Source organism: Calonectris borealis, chromosome 32 (assembly GCF_964195595.1).
Source record: "Calonectris borealis chromosome 32, bCalBor7.hap1.2, whole genome shotgun sequence".
Lineage (NCBI taxonomy): Eukaryota > Metazoa > Chordata > Aves > Procellariiformes > Procellariidae > Calonectris > Calonectris borealis.
In genome coordinates, this window is record NC_134343.1 from 1046754 (window position 1) to 1060333 (window position 13580).

The 13580-nt window shown below is 68.4% G+C and overlaps 1 protein-coding gene across 1 annotated transcript in view; it reads left to right on the forward strand.

Moving 5' to 3' along the window:
- Positions 1-12227, forward strand: part of CLIP3 (CAP-Gly domain containing linker protein 3) — a 27740-nt gene extending 15513 nt beyond the window's left edge. The window contains exons 6-12 of the mRNA XM_075134350.1: positions 110-228; positions 2483-2719; positions 7508-7643; positions 8547-8674; positions 9796-9925; positions 11226-11349; positions 12152-12227. Coding sequence (XP_074990451.1) covers positions 110-228; positions 2483-2719; positions 7508-7643; positions 8547-8674; positions 9796-9925; positions 11226-11349; positions 12152-12227 — 950 coding nt within the window. The remainder of the gene's footprint in view (positions 1-109; positions 229-2482; positions 2720-7507; positions 7644-8546; positions 8675-9795; positions 9926-11225; positions 11350-12151) is intronic.
- Positions 12228-13580: the final 1353 nt, after the last annotated feature.

Consider the following 13580-nt stretch of genomic DNA (forward strand, 5'->3'; position numbering starts at 1 on the left):
CGGGGAAGGACCCTGGGGTCCGCGGGGCGGGGGGTGAGCCCACCGAGGTGCCGTGGTGCCGGGTGCCCCCCCCCGCCCCGGGCCGTGCCTCAGTTTCCCCCCCCCCCAGTGCTGCACTCGACCTGCAGCGACTTCAGCCACGGGACGGCGCTGCACATCGCCGCCTCCAACCTCTGCCTGGGCGCCGTGCGCTGCCTGCTGGAGCACGGGGCCGACCCCGCCCTGCGGGTACCCCCGGCGCGGGGGGGGGCGGGGGGGGGGCGCTGGGGGGGGATGGGGGCGGGAGGGGGGATTGGGGGGTTGGGGGATTGGGGGGATTGGGGTAGTGGGGGGGGTGCTGGGGGTGGGAGGGGGGATTGGGGGGTTGGGGGCACTGGGGGGGGGTGCTGGGGGCGGGAGGGGGGATTGGGGGGTTGGGGGCGCTGGGAGGGGGGATGGGGGCGGGAGGGGGGATTGGGGGGTTGGGGGCGCTGGGGGGGGGGCGCGGGGGGGGGGGATTGGGGGGTTGGGGGCGCTGGGGGGGGCTGGGGGCGGGAGGGGGGATTGGGGGGTTGGGGTCGCTGGGGGGGGGGCTGGGGGCGGGAGGGGGGATTGGGGGGTTGGGGGCGCTGGGGGGGGTGCTGGGGGTGGGAGGGGGGATTGGGGTAGTGGGGGGATTGGGGTAGTGGGGGGCACTGGGAGGGGGGGGTGCTGGGGGCGGGAGGGGGGATTGGGGGGTTGGGGTATTGGGGGGATTGGGGTAGTGGGGGGCGCTGGGAGGGGCGGGTGCTGGGGGTGGGAGGGGGGATTGGGGGGTTGGGGGCGCTGGGGGGGGGGCTGGGGGCGGGAGGGGGGATTGGGGGGTTGGGGGATTGGGGGGATTGGGGTAGTGGGGGGCGCTGGGAGGGGCGGGTGCTGGGGGTGGGAGGGGGGATTGGGGGGTTGGGGGCGCTGGGGGGGGGCTGGGGGCGGGAGGGGGGATTGGGGGGTTGGGGGCGCTGGGAGGGGAGGTGCTGGGGGTGGGAGGGGGGATTGGGGTAGTGGGGGGCACTGGGAGGGGGGGTGCTGAGGGTGGGAGGGGGGATTGGGGGGTTGGGGGCACTGAGGGGGGGGGTGCTGGGGGCGGGAGGGGGGATTGGGGTAGTGGGGGGCACTGGGAGGGGGGGTGCTGGGGGCGGGAGGGGGGATTGGGGGGTTGGGGGATTGGGGGGATTGGGGTAGTGGGGGGGGTGCTGGGGGTGGGAGGGGGGATTGGGGGGTTGGGGGCGCTGGGAGGGGGGGTGCTGGGGGTGGGAGGGGGGATTGGGGTAGTGGGGGGCACTGGGAGGGGGGGTGCTGGGGGTGGGAGGGGGGATTGGGGTAGTGGGGGGCACTGGGGGGGGGTGCTGGGGGCGGGAGGGGGGATTGGGGGGTTGGGGTAGTGGGGGGGTTGGGGTAGTGGGGGGCACTGGGAGCGGGGGTACTGGGGGTGGGAGGGGGGATTGGGGGGGATTGGGATATTGGGGGGATTGGGAGGGATTGGGGTACTGGGGGGCATGGGAGGGGGTGGGGTATTGGGGGTGTAAGGGGGGATTGGGGGGGATTGGGATATTGGGGGGATCGGGGTACTGGGGGGCACTGGGAGGTGTTGGGGGATTGGGGGTGAAAGGGGGATTGGGAGGGATTGGGGTACTGGGGGGGACTGGGAGGGATTGGGGTATCGGGGGCTTTTAGGGGGGTGTTTTGGGTACGGGGGTGCTGAGGGGTACGGGGGTATCAGAGGTGCTGGGGAATTGGGGGGTGCTGAGGGGTCTTGGGGGTACAGGGAGGGATTGGGGGGTGCTGAGGAGTATTGGGGTGTCAGAGCTATTGGGGTACAGAGGGGGTATGGGGGTACAGAGGGGTATGGGGGTACAGAGGGGGTATGGGGGTACAGGGGGGTATTGGGGTACGGAGGGGTACAGGGGTACGGAGGGATATTGGGGTACAGGGGGGTACGGGGGTATGGAGGGATGTTGGGGTACAGAGGGGTACGGGGGTACAGGGGGGTATTGGGGTACAGAGGGGTTTTGGGGTACAGAGAGGTACGGGGGTACGGAGGGGGTATGGGGGTACAGAGAGGTATGGGGGTACAGAGGGGTTATTGGGGTACAGAGGGTTATTGGGGTACAGAGGGGTACGGAGGGAGTACGGGGGTACGGAGGGGTATGGGGGTACAGAGGGGTATGGGGGTACAGAGGGATATTGGGGTACAGGGGGGTATGGGGGTACAGAGGGGTATGGGGGTACAGAGGGGTATTGGGGTACAGGGGGTATTGGGGTACAGAGGAGTACGGGGGTACAGAGGGGTATTGGGGTACGGGGGGATATTGGGGTACAGAGGAGCATCCGGCTACCGCGGTGATATAGACATCGCATTATTGGGGTGTTCGGGGAGACTGCGAGGACACCCACGCATTCCCCCCCCCGCCTCCCACCGGGTACCCCCAAACCAACCCCCCCCCCCCCCAAAAAAAACCCACAGAACAGCAAGGGGCAGGTGGCGGCCGAGGTGGTGCCGGACCCCACGGACATGGCGCTGGACAAGGCGGAGGCGGCGCTGGCTGCGCGGGAGCTGCGGCGGCTGCTGCTGGATGCGGTGCCCTTGAGTTGCAGCCTCCCCCGCGTCACCCTCCCCAACTACGACAACCTGCCCGGCAACCTCATGCTGCTCTGCCTCGGCCTGCAGCTGGGCGACCGCGTCCGCCTCGACGGCGGGAAGGTGGGGGGACGGCACCCCGAGAGCAGCCAGGCGGGGCGCAGGCGGCAGCCGTGCAACCGCCGGGCTGCGGGCGTGGGGATGCGGGCAGGGCCTGGGGGGAACTGGGGGTGAAAAGTGGGGTTTGGGGTGAATTAGGGGGGGTTGGGGTGCGGATGGGGGCTGGGAGTCGCAGGGGTGCAGGGGCACAGGAGCATGCAAGTGGGGTGCAGGAGCACCCATGCAACCGCGGGGCTGCGCTGCATGGGGATGCGGGCACGACGTGGGGGGAAATGGGGGTGAAAAGTGGGGTTTGGGGTGAATTAGGGGGTTTTGGGGTGCGGATGGGTGCTGGGAGTCGCAGGGGTGCAGGGGCACAGGAGCATGCAAGTGGGGTGCAGGAGCACCCATGCAACCGCGGGGCTGCGGGTGTGGGGATGCGGGCAGGGCCTGGGGGGAACTGGGGGTGAAAAGTGGGGTTTGGGGTGAATTATGGGGTTTTGGGGTGCGGATGGGTGCTGGGAGTCGCAGGGGTGCAGGAGCACAGCAGCAGCCAAGTGGGGTGCAGGCGGCAGCCGTGCAACCGCGGGGCTGCGGGTGAGGGGATGCGGGCAGGGCCTGGGGGGAAATGGGGGTGAAAAGCGGGGTTTGGGGTGAATTAGGGGGGGTTGGGGTGCGGATGGGTGCTGGGAGTCGCAGGGGTGCAGGGGCACAGGAGCATGCAAGTGGGGTGCAGGAGCACCCATGCAACCGCGGGCTGCGGGTGTGGGGATGCGGGCAGGGCCTGGGGGGAACTGGGGGTGAAAAGTGGGGTTTGGGGTGAATTAGGGGGGGTTGGGGTGCGGATGGGTGCTGGGAGTCACAGGGGTGCAGGGGCCCAGCAGCATGCAAGTGGGGTGCAGGGAGCACCCGTGCAACCATGGTGCTGCGCTGCATGGGGATGCGGGCACGACGTGGGGGGAAATGGGTGTGAAAAGTGGGGTTTTGGGGTGAGTTAAGGGGTTTTGGGGTGCAGATGGGTGCTGGGAGTCCAAGGGGCGCAGGAGTACAGCATGCAAGTGGGTGCAGGCAGCAGCCGTGCAACCGCGGGCTGCGGGCATGGGGATGCAGACACGGCGTGGGGGAACTGGGGGTGAATTATGGGGTTTTGGGGTGAATTATGGGGTTTTGGGGTCCATAGAGGAGTTTTGGGGTGCAGATGGGGGCTGGGAGTCGCAGGGGTGCAGGAGCACAGCAGCAGCCAAGTGGGGTGCAGGAGCACCCGTGCAACCGCGGGGCTGCGGGCGTGGGGATGCGGGCAGGGCCTGGGGGGAACTGGGGGTGAAAAGTGGGGTTTGGGGTGAATTAGGGGGGGTTGGGGTGCGGATGGGGGCTGGGAGTCGCAGGGGTGCGGGGGCACAGGAGCATGCAAGTGGGGTGCAGGAGCACCCATGCAACCGCGGGGCTGCGGGTGTGGGGATGCGGGCAGGGCCTGGGGGGAAATGGGGGTGAAAAGTGGGGTTTGGGGTGAATTAGGGGGTTTTGGGGTGCGGATGGGTGCTGGGAGTCGCAGGGGTGCAGGGGCATAGGAGCATGCAAGTGGGGTGCAGGCGGCAGCTGTGCAACCATGGTGCTGCGCTGCATGGGGATGCGGGCAGGGCCTGGGGGAAATGGGGGTGAAAAGTGGGGTTTGGGGTGAGTTAAGGGGTTTTGGGGTGCAGATGGGTGCTGGGAGTCCAAGGGGCGCAGGAGTACAGCAGCCAAGTGGGGTGCAGACAGCAGCCGTGCAACCGCGGGCTGCGGGCATGGGGATGCAGACACGGCGTGGTGGGACTGGGGGTGAATTATGGGGTTTTGGGGTGAATTATGGGGTTTTGGGGTCCATAGAGGGGTTTTGGGGTGCAGATGGGGGCTGGGAGTCGCAGGGGTGCAGGGGCATAGGAGCATGCAAGTGGGGTGCAGGAGCACCCGTGCAACCGCGGGGCTGCGGGTGTGGGGATGCGGGCAGGGCCTGGGGGGAAATGGGGGTGAAAAGTGGGGTTTGGGGTGAATTATGGGGTTTTGGGGTGCGGATGGGTGCTGGGAGTCGCAGGGGTGCAGGGGCACAGGAGCAGCCAAGTGGGGTGCAGGCGGCAGCCGTGCAACCGCGGGGCTGCGGGCGTGGGGATGCGGGCAGGGCCTGGGGGAACTGGGGGTGAAAAGTGGGGTTTGGGGTGAATTATGGGGTTTTGGGGTGCGGATGGGTGCTGGGAGTCGCAGGGGTGCAGGAGCACAGCAGCAGCCAAGTGGGGTGCAGGCGGCAGCCGTGCAACCGCGGGGCTGCGGGCGTGGGGATGCGGGCAGGGCCTGGGGGGAAATGGGGGTGAAAAGCGGGGTTTGGGGTGAATTAGGGGGGGTTGGGGTGCGGATGGGTGCTGGGAGTCGCAGGGGTGCAGGGGCACAGGAGCATGCAAGTGGGGTGCAGGAGCACCCATGCAACCGCGGGGCTGCGGGTGTGGGGATGCGGGCAGGGCCTGGGGGGAAATGGGGGTGAAAAGTGGGGTTTGGGGTGAATTAGGGGGGGTTGGGGTGCGGATGGGTGGGAGTCGCAGGGGTGCGGGGGCACAGGAGCAGCCAAGTGGGGTGCAGGAGCACCCGTGCAACCGCGGGCTGCGGGTGTGGGGATGCGGGCAGGGCCTGGGGGGAACTGGGGGTGAAAAGTGGGGTTTGGGGTGAATTAGGGGGGGTTGGGGTGCGGATGGGTGCTGGGAGTCACAGGGGTGCAGGGGCCCAGCAGCATGCAAGTGGGGTGCAGGGAGCACCCGTGCAACCATGGTGCTGCGCTGCATGGGGATGCGGGCACGACGTGGGGGGAAATGGGTGTGAAAAGTGGGGTTTGGGGTGAGTTAAGGGGTTTTGGGGTGCAGATGGGTGCTGGGAGTCCAAGGGGCGCAGGAGTACAGCATGCAAGTGGGGTGCAGGCAGCAGCTGTGCAACCGCGGGCTGCGGGCATGGGGATGCAGACACGGCGTGGGGGGACTGGGGGTGAATTATGGGGTTTTGGGGTGAATTATGGGGTTTTGGGGTCCATAGAGGAGTTTTGGGGTGCAGATGGGGGCTGGGAGTCGCAGGGGTGCAGGAGCACAGCAGCAGCCAAGTGGGGTGCAGGAGCACCCGTGCAACCGCGGGGCTGCGGGCGTGGGGATGCGGGCAGGGCCTGAGGGGAACTGGGGGTGAATTATGGGGTTTTGGGTGAATTATGGGGTTTTGGGGTCCATAGAGGAGTTTTGGGGTGCAGATGGGGGCTGGGAGTCCAAGGGGCGCAGGAGTACAGCAGCAGCCAAGTGGGGTGCAGGCGGCAGCCGTGCAACCGCGGGGCTGCGGGTGTGGGGATGCGGGCACGGCGTGGCGGGACTGGGGGTGAATTATGGGGTTTTGGGGTGCACAGAGGTTTTTGGGGTGAATTATGGGGTTTTGGGGTCCATAGAGGAGTTTTGGGGTGCAGATGGGGGCTGGGAGTCCAAGGGGCGCAGGAGTACAGCAGCAGCCAAGTGGGGTGCAGGCGGCAGCCGTGCAACCGCGGGGCTGCGGGTGTGGGGATGCGGGCACGGCGTGGCGGGACTGGGGGTGAATTATGGGGTTTTGGGGTGCACAGAGGTTTTTGGGGTGAATTATGGGGTTTTGAGGTGCACAGAGGGGTTTTGGGGGGCTGGGGGCTCACATGGGCCCAGCAGCAGCCAAGTGGGGTGCAGGCAGCACCCGTGCAGCCACGGGTGGGGACGCAGGCACGGGGTGGGGGGTGGATTTTGGGGGTGCACAGAGGGGTTTGGGGGGGCTGAGGGGTTCCCAGGGGTGCAGCAGCACCGAGCCACCTGTGTGGTATCATGGGGGGGGTGATGGGGATTTTGGGGTGCAGGGGAAGGATTTTGGGGTGCAGGGGTGGGTTTGGGGTGCAGGGTGAGGATTTTGGGGTGCACAGGTGGGTTTCAGGGGTGCGGGGGAGGATTTTGAGGTGCAAGGGTGGGTTTTGGGTTGCAGGAGAGGATTTTGGGGTGCAGGGGGAAGATTTAGGGGTGAGGGGTGGGTTTTGGGGTGCAGGCGTGGATTTTGGGGTGCAGGGGTAGGTTTTGGGATGCAGGCGTGGATTTTGGGGTGCAGGGTTGGGTTTTGGGGGTGCAGGGTTGGGGTTTTGGGGTACAGGGGTGGGTTTTGGGGTGCAGGGATGTGTTTTGGGTTGCAGGGGGAGGATTTTGGGGTGCGGGGGAGGATTTTGGGGTGCGGGGTGGGTTTTGGGTTGCAGGAGAGGATTTTGGGGTGCAGGGGGAGGATTTTGGGGTGCGGGGTGGGTTTTGGGTTGCAGGAGAGGATTTTGGGGTGCAGGGGGAGGATTTTGGGGTGCAGGTGTGGATTTTGGGGTGCAGGGGTGGGTTTTGGGATGCAGGGGTGGGTTTTGGGGTGCAGGGTTGGGGTTTTGGGGTGCAGGGGTGGGTTTTGGGTTGCAGGGGGAGGATTTTGGGGTGCGGGGGAGGATTTTGGGGTGCGGGGTGGGTTTTGGGTTGCAGGAGAGGATTTTGGGGTGCAGGGGGAGGATTTTGGGGTGCGGGGTGGGTTTTGGGGTGCAGGCGTGGATTTTGGGGTGCAGGGGTAGGTTTTGGGGTGCAGGTGTGGATTTTGGGGTGCAGGGGTGGCTTTTGGGGTGCAGGGGTGCATTTTGGGGTGCAGGGTTGGGGTTTTGGGGTGCAGGGGGAGGGTTTTGGGGTGCAGGGGTGGGTTTTGGGGTGCAGGGGTGGGGTTTGGGGTGGGTTTTGGGGTGCAGGGGTGGATTTTGGGGTGCCCTGTCCCGTCCCCCCCCAGGTGGGGACCCTGCGCTTCTGCGGCACCACGGCCTTCGCCAGCGGGCAGTGGGCGGGGGTGGAGCTGGACGAGCCCGAGGGCAAGAACGACGGCAGCGTGGGGGGGGTCCGCTACTTCATCTGCCCCCCCAAACAGGGTAGGGACCCCCCGGGACCCCTGGGGGGGGGGGGGACTGGGTGCCTGGGTCCCTTGGGGGCACCCCTGGGTGCCTGGGTCCCTCTAGGCACCCCCAGGGTGGGGGGATCCCCCCCCGGGGTGGGGGGGGGGTGGGGGGCTTGGCTGCCTGGGAGCCTTTGGGGGGGGGTGTCAGTTGGTCCCTGTAGTGGGCTCTACTGGGTTGTACTGGGCCATACTGGTGCAATGCGAGGTCATTGCAGTCCATCTGGGTGGTTGGTGCTGGTATACTGGTTGGTGACAGCCTGTATGGGTCCGTACTGGTCTGTACTGGTCCATACTGGTGTTTATTGGTCTGTACTGGTCTCTACTCATCCATATTGGTCCATAGTGGTCCATACTTATGTATACTGGTCCATACTGGTATGTACTGGTCCGAACTGGTCTGTACTCATCCGTACTGGTCCATACTGGTCCGTATTCGTCCATACTGGTCCATACTCATCCATACTGGTCCATGCTGGTCCACACTGGTCCATACTCATCCATGCTGGTCCATACTCATCCTTACTGGTCCATACTGGTCCGTACTTGTCCACACTGGTCCATACTGGTCCGTACTCATCCATACTGGTCCATACTTGTCCTTACTGGTCCATATTCGTCCATACTGGTCCATACTCGTCCATACTGGTCCACACTGGTCCGTACTCATCCGTACTGGTCCATACTGGTCCATACTGATCCATACTGTTCCGTACTGGTCCATACTGGTCCGTACTCATCCATACTGGTCCATACTGGTCCATACTGGTCCATACTCATCCATACTGGTCTGTACTGGTCCATACTGGTCCGTACTCATCCATACTGGTCCGTACTCATCCTTACTGGTCCATACTGGTCTGACACCACCTCCCTGCAGGCGTCTTCGCCTCCGTCTCGAAGATCTCCAAGGCGGAGGAGCAGCCCCCGGCGCCGACCCCCCCCCGCAGCCCCCCGGGACCCCCGGCCCGAGCCCCCCACAAGGCCCACAAGGACAAGAGAGGTACGGCCGGGCGCCGGGGGCCCCCAAACCCCTGGGACCCCCCCAAACCCCTGGGTCCCCCCAAACCCCTGGGTCCCCCCAAATTCCTGGGACCCCCCCCAAACTCCTGGTTTTCCCCCAAACTCCTGGGACCCCCCCAAAATTCGTGGGTCCCCCCCCAAACTCCTGGGTCCCTCCAAACCCCTGGGACGTCCCCAAATTCCTGGGACCCCCCCCAAATTCGTGGGTCCCCCCCAAACTCCTGGGACCCCCACAAATTCGTGGGTCCCCCTCCAAACTCTTGGGACCCCCCCAAGCTCCTGGTTCCCCCCAAACTCCTGGGTGTCCCCCCAAACTCCTGGGTGTCCCCCCAAACTTCTGGGACTCCCCAAACTTCTGGGACCCCCCAAACTCCTGGGTCCCCCCCAAACTCCTGGGACCTCCCCAAACTCCTGGGACCCCCCCAAATTCGTGGGTCCCCCCCCAAACTCCTGGGACCCCCCCAAACTCCTGGGACCCCCCAAATTCCTGGGACCCCCCAAATTCGTGGGTCCCCCCCCCCAAACTCTTGCCCCCCCCCCCAGGTTGCTCCTCTGCTCATCCCCTTTACTCTGCCCTTCCCCTTGGCTCCGCCCCCCCGCATGCTCATTGGAGGAGAGCGGGGAGCCTCGGGATTGGCTGGCTGGCTGGGGGTGGGGGAGGGGACACTGTGAAAGCCCGCCCACACACATAAAAGGGGCGGGGTCAGGGTGGAGGGGAGTGTTCTGCTCTAGCCCCACCCCCTGTGCCATCACCCTGGGGTGGGCGGGGTCGTAGCTGGGGGGGCGGGGCCTGACAGGGTGGGATAGGGGTGGGGTGGAGGGGCGGGGCTGTGCCATGCTGGGCGGGGCTGGACAGGGCGGGGCCTGGGAGGGGGCGTGTCCCACCTGACTCTGACGGGCTCTGGAGGTGGGGTCAGGCAAGGGGCGTGGCTGTGATGGGAGGGGGGAATGGGGCGGGGTCAGAGAGGGGGCGTGGTCTGCATGACCCCACCCCTTGGCAGCCCCTGGAAAGAGGGGCGTGGCTGGACCGGGCGGGGCTGGGAGCGGTGTCGGGGAGAGGCGTGGCTATGCGAGGGGCGTGGCCGGGCTGACTCCGCCCCCCTCAGCCCCCCGGAAGCGGGGGGGGGGCGTGGCTGGACCGGGAGGGGCGCCGCGTGGCCCCGGGGGACGCGGTGCTGGTGGCCGGACAGCGCCCGGGACGGGCCCGGTTCTACGGGCGCACCGACTTCGCCCCGGGTGAGACCCCCGTGGGACCCCCCGGCACCCCCCCGTGGGACCTCCCCCCCCTTGGGACCCCCCGTGGGACCCCCCGTCCGACATCCCCCCCGTGGAGCCCCCCCGGCATCCCCCGTGGGACCTCCCCCCCCATGGGACCCCCCCTTGGGACCCCCCGTGGGACCCCCCGTCCGACATCCCCCCCGTGGAGCCCCCCGGCACCCCCCGTGGGACCTCCCCCCCCATGGGACCCCCCCTTGGGACCCCCCGTGGGACCCCCCGTGCAACATCCCCCCCGTGGAGCCCCCCCGGCATCCCCCGTGGGACCTCCCCCCCGCCATGGGACCCCCACCCAGGACCCCCCTGGGACCCCCCGTGGGACCCCCCCATGCGACATCCCCCCCCATGCGACATCATCCCCCCCGGGACCCCCACCCGGGACCCCCCTAAGACTTCCCGTGAGACCTTCCCCACCCAGGACCCCCACCCGGGACCCCCACCCAGGACCCCCCTGGGACCCCCCGTGGGACCCCCCCATGCGACATCATCCCCCCCGGGACCCCCACCCGGGACCCCCCTAAGACTTCCCGTGAGACCTTCCCCACCCAGGACTCCCACCCGGGACCCCCACCCAGGACCCCGCTGGGACCCTCCGTGGGACTTCGTTGCCTTGGGACCCCCCGGGACCCCCCGTGGGACCCCCCCAGGACCCCCATGGGACCTCCCCCCCAGGGACCCCCTTGTGGGACCACCCGTGGGACCCCCCCAGGACCCCCATGGGACCTCCCCCCCCCGGACCCCCCTGTGGGACCACCCGTGGGACCCCCCCAGGACCCCCATGGGACCTACCCCCCCGGACCCCCTTGTGGGAACCCCCGTGGGACCCCCCCAGGACCCCCATGGGACCTCCCCCCCCCAGACCCCCCTGGGGTACCACCCGTGGGACCCCCCCAGGACCCCCATGGGACCTCCCCCCCCCAGACCCCCTTGTGGGACCCCCCGTGGGACCCCTCCAGGACCCCCATGGGACCTCCCCCCCAGGGACCCCCTTGTGGGACCACCCGTGGGACCCCCCAGGACCCCCATGGGACCTCCCCCCTTGGGACCCCCCGTGGGACCTCCCACCCCTGAGACCCCCCCCTTGGGCCCCCCCCACCGTGGGACATCCACACCCCCCCCCCCCCCAGGGACCCCCCCGTGGGACCTCCCTCCCTCGGGACCCTCATAACCCCCCCGGCTCCTCCCTCCGTGTCCCCCCCATCTCACATGCCCCCCCCCCGTGTCCCCCCCCCCGTGTCCCCCCCCCGTGTCCCCCCCCCAGGGTACTGGTTCGGGGTGGAGCTGGACTCGGCCGGGGGGAAACACGACGGCTCCGTTTTCGGGGTGCGGTACTTCTCCTGCCCCCCCAAACACGGCGTCTTCGCCCCCCCCTCCCGCGTGCAGAGGTAGGGGGACACGGGGGGGGGGACACGGGGGGGGGGGGACACGGGGGGGGCCATGGGAGGACCGGGAATGGGGAGACACAGGGACGTGGAAGGGGGATGGGGGGCAGGGAGGACAGGGGGGGGACATGGGGGGGCACGGGGGGACAGGGGGGACACGGGGGACACAGGGATGGGGGGACACAGGGACATGGGGGGCATGGGGGGGGACACGGGGACAGGGTGACGTGGAGGGGACATTGGGGACATGGGGGGGACATGGACAGGGGACATGGGGGGACACGGGGGGACACGGGGATGGGGGGACACGGGGACATGGGGGGGACATGGGGGGGACATGGACAGGGGACATGGGGGGACACGAGGGGACACGGGGATGGGGGACACGGGGACATCGGGGGGACATGGGGGGGACATGGGGGGGGACACGGGGACAGGGTGACGTGGAGGGGACATTGGGGACATGGGGGGGACATGGACAGGGGACATGGGGGGACATGGGGGGACACGGGGATGGGGGGACACGGGGACATGGGGGGACATGGGGGGGACATGGGGGGGACACGGGGACAGGGTGACGTGGAGGGGACATTGGGGACATGGGGGGGACATGGACAGGGGACATGGGGGACATGGGGGGACACGGGGATGGGTGGACATGGGGACATCGGGGGGACATGGGGGGGAAATGGGGGACATGGGGGGACATTGTGGGGACCTGGAGGGTACACGGGGGTGGGGACACGGGGGGGGTCAGGTCCCCACCCCGTGTCCCCCCAGTGACACCCCCACCCCCCCCCCGCAGGGTTGGGGGTCCCAGGGAGGAACCGGGGGACGAGGCCCCCGAAAAGAAGGTCCAGCAGGTCACCGGTGCGTGCTGATTGGCTGGCGGGTGGGGCGGGGCCCTCATGATTGGCTGGCAGGTTGGGTGGGGCCCTCATGATTGGTTGGTGGGTTGGGTGGGGCCCTCATGATTGGCTGGTGGGTGGGGCGGGGCCCTCATGATTGGCTGGCGGGTGGGGCGGGGCCCTCATGATTGGTTGATGGGTTGGGTGGGGCACTGCTGATTGGCCAGGGTGGGATGGGCCATCGCTGATTGGCCAGCAGGAGGAGGGCTTGTTGCTGATTGGCTGGTGGGGTGGAGGTCTGCTGTTGATTGGCTGGCAGGGCAAGGAGCAGCTGATTGGTCAGCCAGCAGGACATCCCTGTGCTGACTGGCTAGCGGGACAGCACAGGCCTCTCCTGATTGGCCAGCTAGCCAAGGGGTTCCCTCACCCACTGATTGGCCAGCCGGTGGGGAAAACCTCGTGCTGATTGGCCAGACCGGGCCCCATTTCCCCACCCCCTGCAATAGCTGGGGGGAGTGGGAGGGTGCTGTGACCATGTCCCCCCCATGTCCCCCCCGTGTCCCCCCCGTGTCCCCCCCATGTCCCCCCCGTGTCCCCCCCGTGTCCCCCCTGTGTCCCCCCCGTGTCCCCCCGTGTCCCCCCTTGTGTCTCCCCATGTCCCCCCCATGTCCCCCCCGTGTCCCCCCCTATGTCCCCACGTGTCCCCCCTTGTGTCTCCCCGTGTTCCCCCCATGTCCCCCCGTGTCCCCCCCATGTCCCCCCGTGTCCCCCCTTGTGTCTTCCCATGTCCCCCCCATGTCCCCCCCATGTCCCCCCTTGTGTCTCCCCATGTCCCCCCCGTGTCCCCCCCGTGTCCCCCCCGTGTCCCCCCTTGTGTCTCCCCATGTCCCCCCCATGTCCCCCCCATGTCCCCCCTTGTGTCTCCCCATGTCCCCCCCGTGTCCCCCTCGTGTCCCCCCCGTGTCCCCCCGTGTCCCCCCTTGTGTCTCCCCATGTCCCCCCCGTGTCCCCCCCGTGTCCCCCCGTGTCCCCCCTTGTGTCTCCCCATGTCCCCCTCGTGTCCCCCCCGTGTCCCCCCGTGTCCCCCTTGTGTCTCCCCATGTCCCCCCCGTGTCCCCCCCGTGTCCCCCCCGTGTCCCCCCCATGTCCCCCCCGTGTCCCCCCGTGTCCCCCCCGTGTCCCCCCTTGTGTCTCCCCGTGTCCCCCCGTGTCCCCCCCGTGTCCCCCCCGTGTCCCCCTTGTGTCTCCCCATGTCCCCCCCGTGTCCCCCCCGTGTCCCCCTCGTGTCCCCCCCATGTCCCCCCATGTCCCCCCTTGTGTCTCCCCATGTCCCCCCCATGTCCCCCTCGTGTCCCCCCGTGTCCCCCCTTGTGTCTCCCCATGTCC